At 41.1% G+C, this 24,173-nt stretch overlaps 1 protein-coding gene across 3 annotated transcripts in view; it reads left to right on the top strand.

The window, feature by feature from the left end:
* TTC28 (tetratricopeptide repeat domain 28) overlaps positions 1–24,173 on the top strand; it is a 127,879-nt gene that overhangs the window by 1,053 nt on the left and 102,653 nt on the right. Inside the window, exons 1-2 of one of the 3 annotated variants that reach the window (XM_090152540.1) lie at positions 43–144; positions 5,662–5,940. In XM_090152540.1, coding sequence (XP_090008666.1) covers positions 58–144; positions 5,662–5,940 — 366 coding nt within the window. In that variant the 5' untranslated portion in view covers positions 43–57. Of the gene's footprint in view, positions 1–42; positions 145–409; positions 654–5,661; positions 5,941–24,173 lie in introns of those variants that run through there. The other 2 variants (XM_090152541.1, XM_090152542.1) reach the window with 2 other exon arrangements.

The raw sequence follows: 24,173 nt of genomic DNA on the forward strand, positions 1-24,173 counted from the left end.
GCGAGGGGCGGCGGCGGCCCCCGGAGGCGGCGGCGGAGGAGGAGGGGCCGGAGCGCGATGGAGCAACAGGCGGCGCCGCCCGCCCCGCCGGGGGCCGCAGCGGGGGGCCGGGGGCGGCGGGAGCGGGACGCGGAGCCCCCCCGGGTGAGTGGCGGCGGGGCGGCCCTGGGGGCGGGCGGTCGCTTCCCGCCCGCTCGGCCTCCCGGGGGCGTCGGGAGAAGTTGCGGCGCGCGGGCGGGCCGCGTCCCCGGGCCGGATCCCGCGAGGGGGGGGGGCGCGCAGGCCCCGCGGAGGTGAGGAGCGGGGCAGGGCGGGGCGGCTCCCCCGGCGGGCCGCGGACGTGCCGAGGGAGCGAGGCTCCGGGACGGCGGGGCCTCGGGCACGGCCGCGGTTCTCTCGCGGGGCGCTCGGCGGTTCTTCCCGGGACTTTGTGAGGGACCGAGAGCGGCGCCGCTTCCCGCCCCTTCCCTGCCCCGCCGCCCGGCCGAGGAGCGAGGGAGCGCGGAGCGGTGCGCTGAGCTGAGCGCTGCCTGCTCACGTGCGGACCGTTATTTCCCCGTGTGTTTGCGTACAGCGTGCTTCTGTGGGCAGGAGAGCGCGGCTATCAGCGTGACGCGTACATCGCCGTGGGCTGCAGGATAAGCAGAGAACGAGTCTGTGTTGTTAAAGCTGTGAAATTTTTTTTTTTAGTGTGTCAGACACGTACCTGTAGCGCAACAGATCATGGAGTCATAGGATGGCTTAAGTTGGGAGGGGTCCTTGAAGGCCATTGGTCCCACAGGGACACCCGCAGCTCCAGCAGTGCTCGCAGCCCCGTCCCCTGAGCGCGGCTGTGTGCAGGGATGGGGCAGCACCACCTCTCTGGGCACCCTGTGCAGTGCCTCACTGCCCCATTGTAAATAGCTTCCTCCTTACATCCAATCTAAATCTCCCTTTTTAGTTTGAAACTATTTCCCCTTGTCCTGTTGCACAGACCGTGCTGAAGGGTCTGTTCTTCCTTTTGTACAGCCCCTCTTAGATACTGCAAAACTGCTGTCAGCTCTCCCCACAGCTTTCTCCTCTCCATGCTGCGCAGCCCCAGCTCTCTCAGCCCATCCTCACAGGGAGATGTTCCATCCCTTGAGTCAGGTTTGTGGCACTCTTCTGAATGCACTCCATCAGGTCCACGTCTCTCCTGCTTTGAGGCCTCACCTCTGGACACAGTGCTCCAGGTGAGATCTTGCAGCACAGAGTAGAGAGATACAATAATCTCTCTCTCCTTGGTGCCCACACTGCTTTGGATGCGGCTTAGGATACAGTTGGTTTTCTGGGTTGCAAGAGCACACTGTTGGCTCGCATCCAGCTGTCATCCACCAGTACCACCAAGTCCTTTTCAGTAGGGCTGTGCTCCATCGTTACATCCCCCAGCTTGTACTGATAGCAGGGATTGCCATAACCTAGGTGCAGGACTTTGCACTTGGATTTGCAAACCTCATGAGATTCACTTGGGCCTACTGCTCAGCTTGTCTAGGTCTCTCTGGATTGCAACCTGTCCCTTAGGTGTGTTGACCACACCACACAGCTTGATATAATCTAGAAACTTTCTGAGGGTGCACTTGATTGAACTGTTGATGTGACTGATAAAAGTGTTTAAGAGAACTGGTGCCTTTTTCTCCCCCTGAGGGACTGCCTGTCTGTGATCTCCATCTGAATGTTGAACCATTAACCATCACTCTGGGCACAATCTCACAACCATTTTCTCATCCATTCAACAGTCAAATTCATACATTTCCAATTTGAAGAGAAGGGTGTTATGGAGGATTGTGTCAAAGGTCTTAGTGAAGTCCAGGTAGGTAACATAGATCTTACTGCACTGCTGGCACTGAATATATGGCTGCTCTCATGCAGGCTATCCCTCCACCCAACATTCCAGCTATTGAAGAAATTTTCAGCAGTTTGGTTTTAAGAGCGATGCTACTGACTGAATTTGGAATATGGAGACTGGATCTGTTGGGTGTATTTTTGGATGACAGCACGTGTCATTAGTGCAGTTCTCTTTTTACTCTGAAATACAGAGTGGTGAGAAAGGATGGGATATATTATCCTCACCTGCTGTCCAGGTGAGGCTGCGACAGCATCTGTAATGGTTGTTACTGCTGATACTCTGTACTGTCTAAACCTCGGTATTCTAGAAATGAAATCCATTACTGTAACAGTATCAGTCTGTGCATATATTAATGCTACGTATCAGTCATGCCTTATTTTCTGTCTTCTCACAGTATTTTGGCATCTTATTCCTCTCTTGACTGAAGCTGAAAACCTCTTGTATGTCTATTGCATATTCTTTCTTCCTTGCCTGGATACCAGTTATTTCCATTCCTACTGAGCAGGTCTCTAGAGATGGTGATGTTGTAATTAGAGACTGAGGGTGAAGTAGCTACCTGCCTGTTTGTTTTAGTTTTTATTAGATTTTTCTCTTACACTAATGGTAGATCTGTTGAATAGTGGTAGTTGGCTTCAGGAGGCCAACTTGTATTACTTTTTTCTGTATCCATGTCATTCTGACTATTAATGAGAAAATGAACTTCTTCCTGCTTTATTTTTCCTTCTACTTGTTTTAATTATTCTGTTATTTTCCATTTCCTGTGTACCAAGTTTTCAGTGTGTTTCTTCTATTCTTTAATAACTTCTGCTCTTTCACATTCGCCTTTTGAAGTGATTGTTGGTAACATACTTCATGGTGATGCTGAGGGAGATTGTCCCTGAGAGGTGACTCTGTAATGAGATTAGTAAAGACCTATTAAATTTGCACTTTTGATTTTGTTTTAGCCTTTCAGCATGCTCATACGCAGTTCACAGAATCACAGCATGATTGGTTGGAGGGGACCTTACAGCCTCCCCAGCCCCACCTCTGTTGCCCACCAGCTCAGGCAGCCTGGGGCCCCGTCCATGGCTTTGAGCACCTGCAGGAGTGGGGCACCCACAGCTCTGGGCTGCCTGTGCCAGGGCCTCAGTGCTCTCATAATAATGAATTTCCTCATCTAAATCTCCCCTCTTTTTAGTTTAAAGCCATTATCCCTTGTTCCAGCACATCAGACCATGTAAAAAGTCAGTTTCCATGTTGTTTATGAGCTCCGGGTCCCTCTGGATGGCATCCCTTCCTTCTGTCATCAACAGCTGCACCACTCAGCTTGGTGTCATCTGCAAACTTGCTCAGGGTGCACCTGATTTCATCGTCAATGTCATTGAAACAGATGGTAGAGTACTGCTCCAAAGGCAGACCCGTGGAGACACCACTTGTACTGCCTCCACCTGGGTATGGAGCTGCTCACCATAGCCCTTTGCTGCAGCCATCCAACCAATTCCTAATTCATTGGGCAGTCCACCTTTCAAATCCTTATCTGTCCAGTTGAGAGATCAAAGTGGTAGGACCATATCAGAGGCCTTGCAGAGGGGTCTTACCATTATGTGACATTGATCACTCTTCCCTCATCAACTGATGCAACCTGTACTCTCTTTAGGTCTCGTATTACAGGTTATACAGTCTTTTGAGGGGATTATTACTCAGGGTAAAATGCTCTGTACTTTTTATTAAGTGAGAATTTTGGTAACTCTGCATTGGATTTTTTTGCCTGTAGTGTCTATGAAGTGTCAGTTCTAAGTTACTATGAAATTAATCAATTCTCCATGGAAGGCATAGTGTCTCTATGTAGTTACTTGAGCCTTACGAGCCCTGTGTCTCTGCAGCACGTCCAGCCCTCTGTGGCCTTCTGGTGACTAGCTGTTATTCTCAGACTTTCCCTAATCTGTGGGTTTCAGCATCTCCCCATGTGTAATAGTTGCTAAATCTTCACATTCTGTCCTTGCAGCTTCTCAGCTTATATTAAACTGACCACATGATGAAGTTTGTGGTCACGTACGCTTAGAAATGTGAGTTATTGCACTGGTTGGTGTAAAGAGATGTGTTTTGCTCAGATCCTTGTGCTGTAGCTGCAAGTAGGGAGTTCTGCTTGTACTTGGTTGAAGAGCAGATAAGTATGCTGGTACCTTTGAAGAGGAACTGCATATTGAGCTAATTTTCATGTATGCAGAAATTTGCTTTTTATAATATTATTCCTAATAATAGATAAATACAAAGTTCAAGCTGCATACTATTCAGAATACTATATAAGGGGCAACTGCACGGATGAAAAGAAGAATGTTTGGGGTCCTGCTGTAGAAGGAAGAAATGCTATGGATATTTTGGGTGAATAGGGTGGATATCATGAAAAATATTTTCATGATGAAAATCATGAACCAATTGAATGGAATTGCTCAAGGAATGCATGGAGTCACCTTGAGTAGAAACACTTTGGACAAACACCTGTCAGAAAAAATGTGATTAGGAAGGAAAAGATCATAAGGAAGATATTGCTGGTTTCAAATGTAATGCTTTTGTTGTTGTTGTTTTTTGACTTGGAAAAAGAAGTAGACTATTTTTGATGCTTAAGACAGGATGCCAATTTGCACTTTGCTTCCCCTTCCACCTAGAAATATGACTCAGCTGACTCTGGTAATGTATTTAAACCCTATGATTGTGTTGTGGTAACAACATGTGATATTCTTAACCTTTTTCTGTCTGCTGAACTGAAAATGGATAATACCAATTTCAATTATAGTAGTGTCTGATCCTTTCATGACTGTTTCCAGGCACGTTATGGTTCTGTATGCACGTGTTGCCTGTTGCCAAGTACTGTTACTGCACAATTTACAAGGATCTTTTTGTTGGAGTTGTACAGAGGTATTGCTGCTGAGGTTTTTTGTTTTTTTTTTAAGGCTCTTTGAGAGACAATAGGGAATACATGACAAAACCAGTTATTGACTGCTACTGACTTGTTGAGGAAAATAAGGAATGTTGAAAATGAAGCGTGGAGGAAGGATATACTGGAATCAATGGAACTAGAACTGTACATCTTTAGAGTTTTCTTAATTAAAAGTCTTAAGCCCATTTTTCTTTATTTTGTTTTACTTGAATTCAGCAGTTCAGGAAGTGGCTCTGCAATGTTGGCTGTTGGTAATATAAACCAACAGCCCTGTGTGCCCTGCTAATTTCTGCGAGTTTACCCAGACTTGTTCTCTTCTGATTTATGAGCAATTTGCAGCCTGCAGTTGGCTGGGTGTAGAGGTTTGTGAGCCCGTGTACCACTGTCAGTTCTTTGGTTTGAGGAGAATTTATACGTTCTTCTACTGTCTGTGCACACAGATGCTTCTTTGTGATCCATTGGACTTTGGATATACCAGCATCATCTCATCATTCATACTTGCCATGCATTTTGGTGGTCTTCCTTACCTTGGGACTGTGCTTGGTGTTGTAGAATCCAATATAGGTGAACAGAAAATGCTTGCGAATATGTGGACTTCAGAAACTAAACCAGACGTCTTGTGTCTGAAGAAAGCAGTGTCTGGAAGATAGCGTTCATACAGAACACAATGCTTTCTAAAGCTCTTTATTGTTGCTTACGTACTGAGAAAATAATTACTAATTTTTAAAGAATGCGATTCTGAACTTAAAATTTATTATACATTAATGCTGATTGCTTCAATTTCTGCTATAGGGTCTAGTATTTTCATATTTTTCTTTTTTTTTTTTTTTTTAATAGCATTTCTTATCATTAATGTGGAATTCCTCCCTGTCACCCTCAGATTTCTTTCTTTGGATCCAAAGCTGTTGGAAGAAGAAGTCCTGACAGCCCCATGTTGAGCAAAGCTGAATTTGTTGAGAAAGTTCGACAGAGCAACCAGGCTTGCCATGATGGTGACTTCCATACAGCAATTGTGTTGTACAATGAGGCCTTGGGAGTTGATCCTCAGAACTGCATTCTGTACAGTAACCGTTCAGCAGCCTACATGAAAATCCAGCAGTATGACAAGGCCCTGGATGATGCCATCAAAGCAAGACTTCTAAATCCTAAGTGGCCAAAGGTAAGAAAGTGTATTACTTCACTAAGAGTAACTCCATCAGGATTATTTCTCATACTAATAACCTAATGTAGAGAACTGCAAATATTTCTGAGTTAACATCTGCTTCTACTAAAAGCTCTAGATAATTTTTTGTGTTCAAAAGTTGTTTAACTTGAATTTCCTGCTGGATACTCAACTTTTTTGTGTGAGGTACAAACTGTATTACTACTTTAAACCAGCATCGTTCCTGAGTTGTGAAGACCAGGCATCTTTTAACAGTTAGCTAAGTTGCATCCAGGAGCGTTTTGTTGCAGTGTAGCATGGAGGTCATTAGTAATAATGGAGCAATAAAATCTTTACAATAGTGTTCATAGAGTTTTTGTGTATGTGATGGATAAACATTTTAAGAAATGTGCACCTCAGCGTACTTGGCAAGATCTGACCATGCAAGGAAACGTTTTGTAAAGAGTAGATGGTGTTGATTACCTGTTCCTTCCGGGATTGTTTCCCACTGGCTGATTTTGATTGCTTCAGTGACTCTGAGTGTTGGCTAGCTCAGGGTCTGCCCTTTACATGCTAATCTATTTTAATAGAATGTACTCCAGATTGCATTTTCCTGTCCGTTGCTCGCATAGTCTTACCAGTCACTTTAGTTAATGATACAATTTAAGACCAGATTTATTATCTAGCTTCCTCTCCTCTATTTTTATAAAATGGCATTCTTTCTAGTTAGAACTGTTCTTAGATAAATGTGTATGGTTTGAGGATTCAGTCCTGAGAAAGCTTCTACTGTTTCTGCAGCTCCAGAGACATCACCTTACTGAGGTATGTGTCTGCCTCAGAAGGAATGACAAGGTTTGCAATGTATGAATGTGTTTAAAGACAAAGGAAGAATGTTATCTTTTCAGTACAGTCAGTACTGAAATCAGTAGTCTCTTCACAGCATCACTTTTGTCTCAGCCTTTGACCATGGGCATGTGTGACAGCTTGCTAGGCTGGACTTCCTGCAGTGGTTCCCTCACTAGGAGAGAGAGGATCCAGCAGGATTTTGATGGATCTTTCTGAAGGAGAAGATTGTCACGTCTCCCTTTCCCCTTCCCCCCCCATCTTTTGTTCAAAATTGGATATCTCATCTCTGGAACATTTGAAGACAGAAGTGTAATTTTAAACTCTATTTGTTTATTAAGACCAGAAGACTGCTTTAAAAATGTTATTGAAAGTGTTTCCTAAAGCTCTGCCTGCTTGCAGTCACAAAAAGAAAAGCGTGGCCCAGGGAAAGAGCTTCAGAGCTGAAACACTGAGTCTGTTGGTGAGAGTTTCCTGTTTAAAGAATATTCATTGTAATTCTGTTTCCATAAAATACCAGTAAGGACAAGGAAAGTGTCTAGAAGGATCAGATGAATGTTGTGTTAAAAGTGCACCCCCACTCATGTTGAAACCCACAGCTATCAGCTAAGCTCTGCTAATTTCTGGGGCTGTTACCTGAGACAGAGCAGTTCTGTCTGCTTGCAGCACAGCAGCTGCAGCAGTTGCCTTAGTGTTCCTAACAGTCAGTGCAAAATATAAACACTAATGAGCTGTGATTACTTTACCACTGCGAGATGGTGCTTTGTCTGTTGGAATTCTGCATCTCTCGAAAATGAACTCTATTTTACAGATATTTGAACTTTTTTTTCTGTTTTTTTTTTTTTTCTTTTTTTCTTCTTTTGCATTTCTCTGGAATGGAGACTGAAAACTGCTGCTAAAGCAGAGGGATTTTTGGTGTTTGCAGTAGCTGGAGCTCTTGGGCAACACTCCTTTATGGAAAAATCACAGAGGAGTCTTTGTTTCTTTTTTTATTTAGTTAAAGAACAGAAATATAAATGAGCTTTCTGGCTGAAAACAACTTTTGGTCAGATGAAACAGAGGCGAAGTTGCACGCTCCTGGCTCCTGAGTTGTTTGGTTGTTGGGTTTTTTGGTTGTTGTTTTGTTTTTTGTTTGGGTTTTGTTGTTGTTGTTCCTCTTCATATTTTACTGGTAAATAAATGTGGTGGCTTCCCTTTCTCCTGCATACAGCTCCTCTCCTCTGAGACTGCTTTGTGAAATGCCACTCCTCTGTGTTTCGGTGGTAACGCAGGAATGCTAGGTAGCATTGGTGTGCTTCCTCAACTGTTTCTGATTACTGAGAGCAGTTCTTACCCAACTGAAGTGCTTTGGAAGTCACAGCACAGATGAGAGATCCTGGAAAGGAGGCAGTTAAATCTGTGTGGTATGTTTTCCTCATTTAAACACAGTTTGTTTTAAGCCATCTTAGATTTAAAAAAAAAAAAAAAGGAAAATATACTTTGAGGATTTATTAACTACCGTGGTATCTTTTGAGCACAGACATTTCAGGTTGGATTGGATATAGAAATAGCAAATAGATGATGGTGCTTATGAAGTTCTTAGAGATCTTGGTGGAGGGTTGGTAGCCACACTCACTTGGTGGTGGTGTCCCTTCTTAGTAGCTGGACTTCTTAGGTACAGCTTGTCAGTGGGAAGCAGCAGGAGGCCACTGTCTGAAGTTGAAAACTTTTGTTGCATATTTCAATACCAGAAACTCCTTTATAATTATTTTAAAAATCGATTTGGATCTTATTGATAGAATACACCTGGGAAAATTTGAAATTCATGCATCTAAAAACCTAATCCATATTGCTGATTAGCCAGAAGAGGGAGCCTGACAGATGTGGCTTGTAATTTCTTGCAAAAAAATCTGAGTTTTTGAATACTGAAGTTTTTACTTTGACAGTAGAAAAATGAATGGTTTTTGAATCCAGGTTTTCTGAGATTAAAGTTACTAGATGTATGCTTCTTTATCAGCCTTTCTCTTGGTATATGTTTTGTTATGTAAAAATACGTTTATTTTTGTCACCAGCATCTACAGTGCTCATAGGGAATATCACAGCTGAGACCTTGCATGTGTTTGGAATAAATGCATTCCTGCTCTGTAATCAAGCCAGTGTATTAAGTTGATCCATAGTTCAGAGGATGGCAAACAAAAACCAAAAAGCATTATGAACTAAAGCTGTGAAATGAGACAGCACAGAAAGCAGGAAGGGTTTGTTCTTGCTTTCAAACACAGTTATGTATCACTCTGGATTTTCATACAGCTTTTATTTCCACTCAGGTCCTGCATTAATTCAAACTGTGGTGCTTCCCCACTCCCAGTTCTCCCAAGTTATTTCTTGTGCAGTCGTGGCAATAGGAATTCATTTAGAATGAATGTGAAGCCTGAGCAATGTTTCTGTAATGCGACGTAACTTTGTTTCCCGTCGTTCTGCACCATTGGGACCCTGTGTGCTGTATGCCCAGATGAGCTCTTAGAGCACATACTCCCATTACACTCATCTTCTTCTGAACTTAATAGAAAGGAAAAGAGGTTGTATTACAAAAAGCTGTGGCTGAAAGTCTTTCTTTTCTTTCAACAGAGCTTGCCTCCTCCATCTTTTTAAATTGGTCTTCTAAACATTAGTTGTTTATTAATAAGCAAGTATATTTATACAAATACATCTGCTTATCTACTGCAACTTTAAACCAAACGTGGGTAATGGGTATATGATTACAGTAAGAAATACTCTGATCTGTTACAGACCAGAATAACTTAGTGTGGGTCTCATTACGTGGCTGTGGTGCTTTTTCCACCACCACCACATGAAACTCACGTTTGCAGTGTTTGTTTGGCAGGATGACTCTTCAGTTCTGCTATTCAAAATATTTTGTGTAATTGTCATTGAGAAGTTCAAAGATAAAAGGATGTTTCAGGAATTGAATTATGTTTTGGGAATACCCTCCAGGCAAATCAGATCAGGCTCATTTAGCTCTTTTGATTTCCTGCCAAGCAGTTCTTTTTGTTTTGCTGTTGATCTGGCTCTAGCAAAGTTCTATTCAGTTGTGCAGGCTGTATGGCTGTGAAGAGGATCCTTGGCATGGTGAGCAAAAATGAGGGATATGTTCTATGACTGACGTCTGAACAGTCTCTTGGTTCTTGCTGATGTTTTGGATGTAGGTTTTGTTTGGTTTTTGTCCTCAAATTACTGGAAAAATATACTGTGGCTTAAATGGTTTAAATTTGGGTCTAATTTTGTGTTAAAGTGTAGGTTTCAGTAACTGTTGCAAATTCATGCCTGGGATGTAGAGAAATAGCTGGTCCCGGTGTGATGAGCTCATGGCTGTGAGGTAAGCATTCCCAGCAGGGGAACGAAGCATTATCTAACTAGGAACTACAGCTTGAGGCAGAGCTGATAATCACTTTAACTGTGAGGGGAAACAGGTCCTTTCAGAAGTGGAAATGATTTGAGCAGGCCCTTGACAACAGCTTGATTTATTTTAGTATACAAACAACAGAAATGGAAAACAAACAAATGGAAAACCCAAACTCGTTCTGAACATTGTACAAAAAAAAAAAGTTAATTGAACGTTGAACAAACTAGAAAATGCATTGGATTTCCTTAGTTCTAATGCCTAACCATGCAATTTTGCTGCCTTTTATAGCTTGTATTAGCTGTGTTTGTATTCCTTTCTTAGTCATGGTTAACTTCTACATGGCTTTGAGGCATTTGATAAATGTTTTGTACTGTTCAAATTCAGAAATACTGGGGCAGTGCTTCCCACCCTGTCCTCAGGTACTCTGAGGGGAAAGTCCCTGCTCTTGAGTGATAACCAGCAATTAGGGTGCAGATGTGGGCTGTCTGATGAAATTCTATTTTAGAGTACCCAACCTCTTGTTATCTAAGATTTGGTCTGTGGGAAAGAGCAGACAGTATTTGGGTTAGAATAATTAACTGTTTTCTTGTATTGGTTTATGGCCTTAATATCTCATCAGAAAAGCTGTTTGCTTTTGTCAGCAAAGATGAAATGATTTGTCAGACTTGAATGCATTTGGCTACAAGGATGTTCAAACCAAAGTCTAATGTTCAGGTAGGAACTACAAAGAGGAACTCTGAAGAGTATAGCTGATAGAAAAAGAATGCTCTACGCGTGTGTAAACTAAAAGTAACTAGACTGAATGACTCCCATTTCACATCAGTGCAAGTTTCTCTTACTGATCTTTGTCCATTTCCTCTCCTTCATTTAAAAATGTGGCTTTGTCTATGCAAATGATGAAGAAATCTGAAAGGCAGAACAGAAAGAGGAGGGGATTTTGAGGCATGAGGCCTTTGTGTATGAAATGCCAGGAGGGTTTTAGATGTTGTTGTGTAACTGTGAGGGAATTCAGTGAAATAGCTTGCATGGGTATTTTCTTAATTCACTCCAGCTGTTAATTGTGTGATCAGACCTGTTAAAAAAGCAAAGGGACATTTGCTCATCCTCTTGTACTTCTGACTGCTTGCATAGATATTTATCCACATGTGCTGTAGTAATTCATAACAACCTAAAATTTTCTCCAAGAATTGCAAGTAAAATGCCCATCCTCCCTTGTGTGTAGAACTTCTAAGAAAAGAATGTGACTTGACCACATAATGTTTCTCATGAATAGGCCTCTTGTTTTTAATTTGATGAGCAAGGAACTTTCCAGTCCTGTTCTCCTGCTTACAATCTGTCCTTAATTTACAGAAAGATGCATTCCAGTTTTTCAAGCATAAAACTGTTGAGCAGATTTTTTTTGGCTTTAGTAGAACTTGATGTGTTACGTTATCCTGAGGACTGGATGCCATCTAGTCCTGCCCCTGCTGCTGAAGGCAGGTCCATCTAGAGCAACTTGTCAGAACATTGCCCACTTGGGTTCTGAATACCTCCAAGGATGGAGTCTCTGCGACCTGTCTGGGCAACCTGATCCAGAGTTTGACCACCTTCATGCACAATATATTGTCTTATATTTAAATAGAGTTTCTTAGGTTGAAGTCTGTACCTGTTGCATGTGGTCCATTTGCTGGGCTCCAATCAGAAGAGCCTCGTTCCATTTCTCTATTGTTGGGTGTTCATACACATTAGTAAGATTCAGTCTTCTACTGTGCCTTCTCTAGGTTTAACAACGGGAGGAATCAGCCTCTGCTTGTATGACCAGTAGGCCAGTTCCTCAGTCATCTTTGAGGCCTTTTTGCTAGATTTGGTTCTGTTTGTCTCTCTTTCTTGTACCCAGAATTGGTCACAGCATTCCACATATGTTCTTATCTTAAATACTATATATATATTTTCTTGTTAAGGTTGTTGTTGTTGCTGTATGTAGTGCCTTCTTCCCATCCTTTTCCCTTTCTCCTTTTTGAGTGATCCATTTTTCTTGCTAATTACATTAAAGCATTTGTACTTGTGGGTTTTTTTTAACTTTATGTCCATGTTGAGATGTGTGTCCAAGTTAATAGAGCATGGTGTTTATTGTTATTAAGGAGTTGCAGTTATCTCAACTTTCTCTACTCCCATTCCTCCCATTCTTAGTGCTGCTTCTTGACAATCCTCTTGAATATAATGACAAGTTTGTGTGCCCTTTATAATAGGATGTGTATATATTTTATTTTTTTTTCTGGCATTTTGTAGAACATTCAATGTTCTTATTGTCTACAAGGTAGGCAGGGCAGTTCTTATTTTACCAATTGGAAGTTGAGAGGCAAAGAATGTATCTGTTCTGTTGTTTAGTCACCCTCGTAATAGAGCCAAGCCCTGTTGCACCCACATAACATGCTGGCATAGATCTGGAAGCAGTGATGGCTGCATGATTGCAGTTCTGTCTCCCACATTGAGATATCTGCCCTTGAGATTTAGATCACATGGATGTGGCTATATTGCCCTAGGTTCTAGACCTAGGACAAGTAGACATGCTTTAAACAATCTTTCAAATGTCAGGTGGGCAGTCTGTGAAATATATTTAGTATAACCTATGTTCTGGTCACTGGGTTGTCCTTTTCTACATCAGTTTTTTTTTTTCCCCTAATTAGATACTTTAATAATGAGTGTCATATAGTAGTTTGGCAGCTTTATGGAGTTACGTTTTTCTTACAGTTCAGTCCAGTGGAATTATTCTGTTAATGTCTCTGCACCAGAAGTGAAGGTTGTGGAATTGCTAGGGGAAAACTGTAGTGTGGATATACTGCTTGTATTTTCCTTTCCCTAAATTCTTAAAATCACAGAATAGCAGTAATACAGCATAGTGGGGGGGTAAAAAGAACAATCCTCCTCTCTGTGATTATATAAATTGTAAAAACAAACAAACAAATAATTTCCAAGAGTTATCTAACAGTTGTCTTTTTGAGAAGAACATACACCAAGAAGAGTTAAGGAAAAATATCTTGTTACTTGTTCATTGAGAGTCAGAGCCACTGGGTGTCATTTTAAGGCATTTGGATTGTCTTCATCTACTTACGTGGTACTGGATTTTGTATCCTGAATTTTTAGACTAAAACCTTAAGCCTGAAGTGGTGCCACATAACTTTTCTGATCAGCTGTCTGCTCTCCAGTGGTTTGTTTTTTCAGTTTATTCTTAGAGATGAGATAACTACTCCTGTTTTTTCTCGGCATAGATGCTGTAAATTTCCTCACCTTGGAGATTAATTTTTTTAGAAATGTTATGGTAGTGGTTATTCATAGCCTGCGAGTTGAAGAATTGTGAAGAACTGCAATGAACAAAGCACACATGAGAGGGCACTCCTTGCATACGTAGTAACGCCTCTAGGATCTAACTTGGGAACAAATATTCACATTTTTAGATGTTTCTAAGATACGTTTATTTTCTGAAGTGTATGCTGTTCATAATGCTTTTTATTTTTCCTTGACTTGGATCTGGATGTGGCCAGTATGCATGTCCTGGTAAACTGGGCTTCCTGGGGTTGTAACATGTGACAGTAATGCATGAGGAGTGGAAGGGGATCACCCATGTCTTATGTATACTTTCTAGAATGGTTTTCTTTAAAATTTACACTAGGTGTACATGCTTATTTTTCTTTGTAGTGTCCCTAGGCCCTCTTATTATAATTTATTGCTATTTCCTACTACGATTAATCAAGTCACAGAAAGCTGTACCTCAGTTTTTTTAATTTATTTTCTTTCGTGTGGTGTTTTTGCAGACTGGCATCCTCCATTTATAGTGACTCTGGATTTGTGATGTAGCTGTGACCATCAGAAAGGATTTAAGCAGCACTAGGAAGTCTTTTTTAGACACCGTGGGTGAAAAGGACAGCAGTGTGACTTATTTTTTGAGACCTGCTGGTAGGTGGTTGTCTGGGAGTAAAGGACAGGAGGGTGATCAGTCTGGGTACTCCTGAAATAGGCAGGAATACCCTTGGAAAACTGCATCTCTTGTTTGGGTTTACAGTCTGATTGCATCATGGCGTGTCTTGACGTTGCTGAGTCCTCATCACAGACTTGCTACCCCAACCACTCTCTGAGGAAATTAAATGAAATGGAGAATTTGGGGAAACAAGTAGCCAAGAGAAAACCCTAAAAATTGAGAAAGAAGGAAATCATCTTGACTGATGAGTCAGAAGGAAGCACTAAGTATATATACAGTATGTACGGCGTGGTGCTCTGAGCCAGGATCAAGAAAACCCGAATAATTGGCAGTGAGGCTTGCTGAGAACTACTTAACAACTGGAGGCATTGTGTGGTCTAATGATTTTGACTTGCTGGCCTTTCAGCACACCAGGGTTTTGTTCAGGAAACTATTCCTGCTGTCTTGCTTCCCTGTAGCTAAGTAGGGTGTGCTGTGTTTGTGAAAGGTAGGGAAGGCAGCATGGGGATAACTGCTGCATTAAGCTTAGGCACTCTCTGATTCAAAAAGCACCATGATGGTTCAGATGAATTAGGGAAGAAATTTTCATATCAATTCTTATTATTTCTGTAAATACATTTTTTCTCTCAAAAGAACTTCTTCCTCCACCCCAACCCCGAGAGCACTTAGGTCTCGGTCGCTAGTATGAACTTTTATACAAAGCTGGTTGTGTCTTCCTCTGGCCACAACTGTCTTTGTGCATGTTTTCTCCTTTGCTTCAAAGGGCAAATGATAAAGTCCCTTCCACTGTGTGGAGCAGCAGCAATAATTTCCTAAGCGTTTGGCTATTATCCACCAGTAGAGAATTTGCCCCTGAAGTTAGAGAAGTCAATAAACAAAATTGAGCAATACTATGCTTTCTGTCATATAGTTAATATATATTCCAGTTTGCTTTTGTTGTCAGGATTTAAGTTAGTTTTGAACTCTTACCTTCTTTCCTTTCACTTTTGAATGCCAAATTTGCCTTCTGAAGTCAGCTGAATCTCTCTAGAAGTTACGAGAGAACTACTGTAGGACCCTAACCATGAAATACAAGATTTGAAAGCTGTGCAGTACAGTTATTTTAATAATTTCTTATGGCTTTTCCAGAAGCTGGCAGTGGTATGCAAATTCCTGTATTGCTTTTCTCATTCTAAAGCTGTTGTCTTGGGTCCAGCTTAAAAAATAATAATAATAATAATAATAATAATAATAGAGAATTTGAATGTTGATGTGTAACAAAATGTAAAAGAAAAGCATTCTTTTTGTTAGCATTCCAGTATATTCAAATATCCTCATCACACTTAGTGTTTGATGGATTTTCTTATGCTTGAGCATTGGGCATAAATAAGAGTCATGGTTAATGTACTTGATGGGCCTGTAACATTTATTTTATTTTTTGTTTGATATAGCTAATAAAGCCAAGTAATCATTGGATGTTAACAGAGAGAGAATGTACTTTGAAACCTTTTGTTAACTGAACCTCATCTCATATGGGAGATGGCAAGGAACCTTCCTGAAACATTGCATTAAATAATTCATAATCTTCCATCATTCAGAGTGAAAAAGGAGATTTCCTTTTTTTTGCCGTGGGTTATACAGCTTGTGTTTTAGTCACTGCTGTCTGTTTGCAGGCTTTTTTCCTTCACAAACAAAATGCAAAAAATAATGACAGAAGGGAAACATGAAATATTATACAAAAGATTTAGGCAATGTAATTTTCCTTTAACCCCGCAAGCTTACAAGCATTAAACACATGTATCCAGGTTGTCTGTCTGTCAGGGCTTTTGTGTGAAAGGGGAGGGTAAAGGATGCTTTTTGTCTGTTCTGTTCTCTGTGTCTTTGGTTCCTTTCAACTGGCAGCAATGAAAAAGTCTTTGGACTGATCTTCTGCCTTAGGAGTCAATAGTTGGTATGGGGTGTTTCCTTGCTTCAAACTCTTGCTTCATTTTCCATAATTCTTAGGCAAAATTGCTTTGTGTTGACCCATTTCTATGTTCATTTGAAATGTACGTGCAGTTTTGGGGAAGGAATGGCATATGCAGTGTGCTGCAAGTTTGTTGTTAATCCTAGTTTTGGTCAGATCTGGGCTGTTGTTGCCAGCGTTGGGCTGATCTGTGCTGTGTTCCATTGGACTACAGACCTCGTGGTCAGTGTTATTGCTAAGAGAAGTAATGGAAACTAGCATTCTTTATTAATCTGTGTTATTCTCTTATCTCTTGTTCTGCTGTATATTCGACTAATCTTGTTCATGCACGTTTCAGCTGAACTTAATATCTCTGCAATGAGTGGTTATAGGTGTATCGTTTTGCTTAAAACTGTTGCTTGGCATTAAGTGCCCAGTACATCTCGAGTTCTGAATACTCCTACCTTGTGTTGCTGACCTTGCTTGTGCTGCCTTTTGATGTGTAGCTAAACTTATGCTGTTTCTTTCTGACTTAAAATGAGGTCATAAAGCAAAGTAGAAGACAAACACGATGGATTTTGCTTTCACAGCACATGCAGAGCTCGTCTGCTTCAAAAGCAGTCCTTCATGATTATTCTAACTGAAGACAGTAGGTCTTTCTATGATCATAGCAAAACTAGGCAGATCTCTGAGAGGTACTTTTAAAATCCTGCTGAGAACATGGGAAGTATGACTGCCAATGCTAACATCAGTTTGATCTAAGCTCCTCTTACAGGATTCACTTTGTCATCTTTTATTTTTATTCTCTTTAGAAAAGAATAAATACTGGTAATAACAAGAGCAGCTTTTTAAGGAGAACTGTTGGGGGTGGTCAGCGAAGGATGGAATAAGGCTGCTTTTGTCTCTTTGGATCTGCAGTTCCCTTTGGGTAAAGCTGATAGATGGTGAAAGTCAGCTTTTCTGTCAGAACTGCCACGTGGGATCAGACTGAAGTCTACGTAATGGAGTTGGAGTATCACGTTTAAATGATGCCCACTGTGAGGTGTTGAAGGAAACAGGATGTGCTGGGTGAGCTTTTCCCTGGCAAGCATTTCTTCCTGAGCACTGTCAAAGAGATTCAGGGACCTTCTGACCTGGAGGTTTCATTTGAGCTGTTGTGTTTTTCTTATCACTGATGGACTTCTCTTCAAGAAGTTAATTATTCATGAGTCCATTTGTTCCGTGGAACCACAAGAGTTGAATCTTTTTTCTAAGTAGGAACAAACCATTGGATTTGGTTTAATTGCTGTTATCATGGTGACTTTCAGATCGTGTTTTGCTGGACAGCTCCCCTGTGGGTTGAATGGCGTATCAGCAGGATTCTGCCTGCGCCACTCACTGGACTTCTGGAATGCTTCAGAACTGGAATTCTGGACAATTTCTCTTCTATTTTTTTCTTTAGCTAGATATTTAGGACCTGGAAAACAACAGAACTAAAACTAACTGCGTTTAGCCAGCACATGCTTAGTGAGCTTTGAAGAGAGAGCTTGCCGTAACCTGAAGTTGTTAGTGACAAAATTTTGTTAGGAAAAATCAAGGACGTTTTAAAACACTGGCATTACTGCTCACATTTTATGGATGGAGAGACAGAGATTTGCTGTAGGCCATCCAGCTGGCTCCTGGCAGGCCGGAGAATAGGATCTAAAACTCATTAGTCTCACTGTGTACTCAACCTGTGAATTTCTAAAATCAGATGATGTATTCATGCCAAGATTTCAGATGGCTTGAACTGGCCGTTTGCGGTGTAGAATTTGTATTTCAAGGCTGTGAAATAATGAGCTTGAAAACAATGGTAAATTAGCTCTGTGTATTTTAACTTTCTTGGATTGCATGTTTCTAGAGCTTAAGATCAGATAGCTTTTAACAAAAAATAAGATATGAAAAAAAAAGTGTAAATGTGTGCCTTAAACACTGCTGCACCTTGTAGAAGGCAATTCCATTCAAGGTAAGAATAATAATTAAAAAAAAATAAAATAGAATAGCATCTAATTTTCTGGCAACTGGGATAGAAAGTATGAAGGATATCATTGTTCCTTCCTGTTGTTACAAGGCAGTTTGTGAATGTAACCTTAAGCGTTCTTCAGCAAGCACACAACAATGCACATAAGCTTCTTGATAATCTTTAATATTTCATTATTTGGGCACCCTTTTTTTGCTGTTGATAGTTCTCCAGTAGTGAGCCATACTGTCCTTGGAAGCTTGTGTTGCTAATTGCAATTTGCCTGAATGGTGTTTTCCCTGAATCCTCTCCCTTGCCTTTGGAGATGTGTGTTGGCTCTGGCTGGTTCACATCTTTGCTAGGAAGGCAGAGCAGTAGTTTGTCTCCAGAGAGTTGGGATGTGCCACATGCTGGTGTTTATTTTATGTTGGTATGTGTCAGTGTTACCTTTGTTACCAGTGCATTCAAGGAAATTACATTTTATCACGAGTGCAGCAGAAAGGAAATGCATGCAACTGTGTTTCAGGGAGTAAATTTTTCATGATCGTAGCGCAGGAGTACTAAATAAAAAATGTCAGCTTCTTGGATTTGGTTGCAGTACAGAAATGTGCCTGGAAATAATGGGTTCTGTGACTGTTTTGAAATAAAGGACAGCTATAGCACTGAACCTCAGAGGGCAGAAAAAATTGTGCGCTTAATCACAGAAGGAAATGCCTGGTATTGCAGTGTATGATCATTAAGAGTTTGGAAAGCTGTAATAAGGCAGAGAATGCAGCAGGAAAACGAATATGAATGAGAGGAGCATGCATAGTAAACATAGCTTTTAGAGATCTAAATTAATTTTCGGAAGAATAAAAAAGAAATCAGCTTTCTGTATGCTTTCATTCAGTCCTGTGCTTGTTCTGCTTTGTCTCACACCCGAGGTGCTTTGAGGAATGGGACTGATTCAGAAGTCTGTCTGGAGAGGAGCAGTAAGAATCGGAGCTATTAGTTAATGATCCAAAGCAGCAAGCCAGCTTTGGCTCAGACACATCCATTGTCTCTTACACTCCTACACAGTTTCTCCCCCTAAATATTTCTCTTCTTTTTGTTCCTCCTGTCTCATCACATAAAGTAGACCCATTAAAAAAAAAAACCAAAAAAAAATCACCACCATCAACAACAAAAAACAACACCTCTGAAGTGCCAACAATAAAAATTGCTCTTCAGAATGCTCAAAGCTATTAATTAAAGTGATTAATCATTTCTGGAGCTACAGATATTTTTAAGCATTTGTATATATGTTGCTTATGGTGTTGGTTTTGGTGCTTAATAAAATAGGAAGATCTAAAATTGGAATAAAATAACTATCTGCATTTCACCAATTAAAAATTTACTGTAACTTCTGTGAATTCATGTTGTATAAAATCACGCCATACAACAGAAAACGACTTATATATAGCAGGTTACAAGTGTGTATTCTATGACCTGAGAAATGAAGGCAGCTTTTCCAGGAAGGTGAGTGCAGTGGGCTCGTTGATCTACAGACTGAAGCATCTGTAGGGATTTGGGTGCTTGTTCTGCTTAAGTTTTTGCATGTTATCACACTAGAAGAAGTTGTTTATATTTTCCTCAAGTGCTTAAGAGAACGCATACATACGGCCATGGAATCCAAAACCCCTAATGGTGCATGCAGTAACTTTGCTACCTAGTTCTTTCCCTTTGGTGAACACGCTGGTTCCCCAGTGTCTGAGCAAAGCCCCAGCTGCTCCCACTGCATGGAGAGCAAATCACAAGTTGGGCCACTGTATGTCTTAGGCCACAGCTCTTCTTCCATGAGACCCTAGAAGTGAACTGGCAGCCCACCTGAAATGTTGTGCAGCCTGCAGGGTCAGTCTGAGAGTGTTTGAGGAGCTCACTGTGTAGGTGACTTAGGGCTGTGTGGGAACTTCATCTTCTGTCTTTTAATCAGCTGGCAATGATAAGGATGGAAAATCACATATTCTTTGCGATCAGGAAGCACAAGCACTTTATCACAGGCGTTATGCAGGAACCAGATGCAACAAATTGTTAATCTTGGAGTATTTCCCAACAGCCAAAACATTTGAACAATATCTAACAGGTTTTTATTTTATTTGCAAACAATTGCAGGATATGAATATTTCTCTAGTGACTGGAGAAAGCTAAATTTATAGTTAAGAAGTTGAGAAAATACCCCCCAAACAATTGGCTTTTAAAACCAAAGCACCCTCCCAGTCACTTCCCCTGACAGAATTTGCATTATTTTTTAATCCTCCCCCCTTCGTCTCAAAATAATAAAAAAAATACCAAACCATTTGCTTTTTAGATGTGTTACAAACTGAAGGATTTCAGCATGGAGCTCTGGGGGAGATGCTGAGAAGCCTCAGTAAGGTATAGGAGCACTGTAGATAGGCCTGTATCAGAAATAACCATGTGAGAACTATTTATGCTCCAGCAGTGCTTTTACTGCACGCATAACAAGTTTAATAGCAAAGAGGCCTCTACCACATGTTGCAGGCATTTTAAAAACTGGAAACCATTGGAAGACAATTAGGAAATTTCTGTTGTTCACACCACTGCAAAACCCAGTCCTCTATGCACTTCTTGTCTGTGCTACATGCTTACTGTAACATACAGTACCAAAAGCAAATGTGTCATGTAGATACTTTGCTTCTGCATGAAAAGCACAACAGTTGGAACAAGCTACTCTGCCTAAGGTCTGTAGGAGATTTTAGCATCAAAATGTTTTAATTTTGTTGCTCCATGGGGACGTTGACTGAGATTATGCCTTCAGTATACTGTTGTAGTGATGGAGGAATGTATGGGTGGTTTCCTCTAGTATACGTTAGTTTAGTTTGAGATTTGTTCTGGATAACAAAAACCCCTTGGCTACTGGTCAAGCTTGTCATGTCATTCCTATGAAGCCATCTGCAGGTTCTCTTAGGCTGCATGTCTGTTGTCTGGCTATCACTAAATGCATTTCATTAGAGCCAGCTGATCTGGAACCCCCTGACTTGACAGTGCTCTTAAATGAGTTGTCTATTCTACCTCAGATTTGTTGGCATTAACTGTGTTTTTATAGTTCATCTCACTAAGTGAATTCAGAAGTAGATGTCAGTAACTAAATTAAAAGTAATTGTTACAATTAGCTGATGCCCGATGCAGCAATTGAAGTTTGGTAGCCTTTTACTCAGATAGGAAGCAGGAAAAGAATTGCTTTTTCATTTAGAATAAGTCTTTTGACTTGAATTCATCAAATGCCTTCAGTTTTCTACTAGATTTTCTGGAACATTAGACTGATATCTGGAAACACTTCGGTGGCCAGCAGAGGAGATTTCAACAGAATTGCTGTATCTAGAAATGTAAGGAGTATCTTGGGAAAGATGGATTTATGGACTGCTGTTGCTTTGAGCCAACATACTTATTAATTTGTGATACATCTAGATCCTAGCTATTGTTGTGTTTCTGTGGGTAACCTCTGAGTGACCCCTGACTGATGAGTTGGCTACGTTGCACATTAAACTATTTTGCACGAGAGGGAATCTGAATTCTTTGAAACTAGAGTCTGTTGCAATTTTTCTCCACCTTTTGAATAGCTTTAGAACTGGCAATTAAGCCTATTTGTATGGAATCAGACCTGGAAGCTGTGTTTTTTCATCTCTGTTAGAGGTGAAAGTTACAGTAATAAAGCAGAGGTGGTCTGTAGTTCCTCTGCTACCCTGGCAGCTCTGTGTCCCACGGGGAGTAAAGTCCCTTTTAGCATCCCCTGCTTGAGCGTTGGAAATGCTACAGTGTTCTGCCTTCGTAGCACTTGAGAACTTGACATTCAAGCAAGTGATCTCTGGCTTCTTATTGTCCTTTGGTCTCAACTTTATGTTGGCTTTGTTCATGTGCTTTATTAGAACTTATGCCAAAGTTTCCTCAATTACCTACAGCTGCTGTCTTCTTTTCACAACAGTCTACACCATGAGGACTGTTGACTTCTGTGTGTCAGTCTGAGAGCTCTAACAGACTTGAAAGGCCAAACTCATTTCCTTGATCTACTGATGGGATTTCTCCTCCTCCTCTGACTGAGGTCAGGGCTCATGCATGGTCTGTTTCTGACATAGGAAATGAGCACCTTAGGGACAAGGCAGCATCCTGATGATTCCTGCTAGGCTGTCTATGTGCTCTCGCTTAAAGCTTACAGGCAGCTTTATGGAATGGCATTATGATTTCCATTGTCTTTTGATATGTGCTTTTCCTCTTTTTTTTTTTTTTTGGGTTTACAAGTCCTTAGAGTGATCTTGATCTCACAGATTATGACAGCAAAATACAAACCTCCCAAGTAATACATTGCATGCAATTTCTGCACACTCATATGTACTCCTTATACAGTAGGTGATATACTAACTTACAAGGTAGTGTAAGTCTGTGAGTCTGGAGGATGTGTTGTTGTTCAGGTAACTCTTCAAACGTAATGGAAATGCTGCAGGAAGCAAAGTAGGGAAACAGGTATTTTCCAGCGTAAGGTGCTGCTAATATCTTCCTCCTAGCAAGGTAATTACCAGTTGCTTCTCTGTTTCTGGTTGTGATGAACTGTTTACTGGACTTGAAACTATATTTCAGCATGTTCTGAATGCTTCGAATTCAGTCAGCCCTTGACCTATGTTATCCCTTAAAAATAAAACACAATAACAGTGGTAGTGACTGAATATTAGTGCTGTAATTACCTTTCATTTCCTGTGTGATAAATAAGGTGTTTTTTCCACACATTAATTGTGTTGGGCCACATACTTGCTAACCTGGGATTTTGTAGAAGCCTGTAGGAGTAGCTGAGTTCCACTGTTAATTTGCTAAATTCAGGGATGAGAGGACCGTTAAGAAACATGATACATAATCTTCCAAATGCATTTTAGGAAGTCTCAAAAAAACTTTACTGTTGGAGTCTGGATGAGTATGTTGGAAAATACTGCTTTGTGCTTGCTTTGATTTGTAACCATCGTGATGTCAGAGCTGAGGTATGAGATGGGCAGGCTCACTCTGCTGCAGTTCTTGTTTTCAGGGCTCCTGACATCATGGATGTGTATGTACATCTTGGGCTAGTGAGGGCCTTTGATGTTGGAATGTCTTCTCCTTTTCTTTAAAAGGGTTTGGGAGATTTATGTATGAGCAAACAGACATTTTCAGGGAACAGAATTATTTTTCTTATTTGCCCTATGAGGTAACGACATTAGGTGGGCTCTCACTTCTGTACTGAGTATTGCTGCAAGAGGAGCCATTGATCTCGTCTTCAGAGAACAATGAATCTGTGCTGCATGCCTGCTGTTACCCATAGCAGTGAAAAACAGCCGCGGCCTTACGGGGAAAATGCAGATTTTCCAGTTTTCAGGTGGATGAAGAGTTAAAAACACACTGTGAGTAAAAGGAAAAGCATGTTGCATTCACAGAAATTATGGCCTTCTGCAAAGAGAAAATGTTTACAGACAGGATATAATAAATGCAAGTTAGGAATGATTAGAAAGTGTAGATGGGTGACAGAATGGGTGTGAGTAGGAGAGAACACCACAACCAATAAAGCACTAAATACAGTTTTGCAAGGGGAAAACCTTTGGGATGGAGAGTCAGTCCATTTTCCCCATGGGGATTCTGGGGCTCTGTTTTGGTGGTCTGTACAGTAGAGGCTGAGCTTTGGCAAACTGAAGAGTGCATGATGTCATTGGATGCATAACATATGCACTGAGAGCTAGTAAATGCTGTTCACACTGCGGTGCGCTGCCAGATGTGTGTGCTGGAATGCACTTTGAGAAATGGAAAAGTCATCTTTATAAAGATACCAAGAAATGAAGTAAGAATGTCCTGTACTGAGCCTGGTTGAAGCCGCAGCGCCTGCCAAGTGCAGCCGCACCGCCGAGTTCTCCCTCCTGAGCTCTGGGTTGTGCTGTCGGGAGCAGTCTGTGCAGAAGGCCTTATTCAGCACTTCTCTGTAGTTCGAAGATGAGCTCTGAGAAGCTCCTGTTGTATCCAGAAAACATATATGAAATCTGCTGGTATGAACTGATTTGCAGCAGGTGAGCATCAGAGTACCTACTCAGTGCAGTTTCCACCTTTCTTTACTCTGTTCTGAATGGTTACAACAGCTTCTAGTGCGGCCGCTGCTCTGTTCCTAAGGCACTCGTCTTGCTACAGATTA

This window comes from Phasianus colchicus, chromosome 18, assembly GCF_987193195.1.
Source record: "Phasianus colchicus chromosome 18, bPhaCol1.hap1.1, whole genome shotgun sequence".
Lineage (NCBI taxonomy): Eukaryota > Metazoa > Chordata > Aves > Galliformes > Phasianidae > Phasianus > Phasianus colchicus.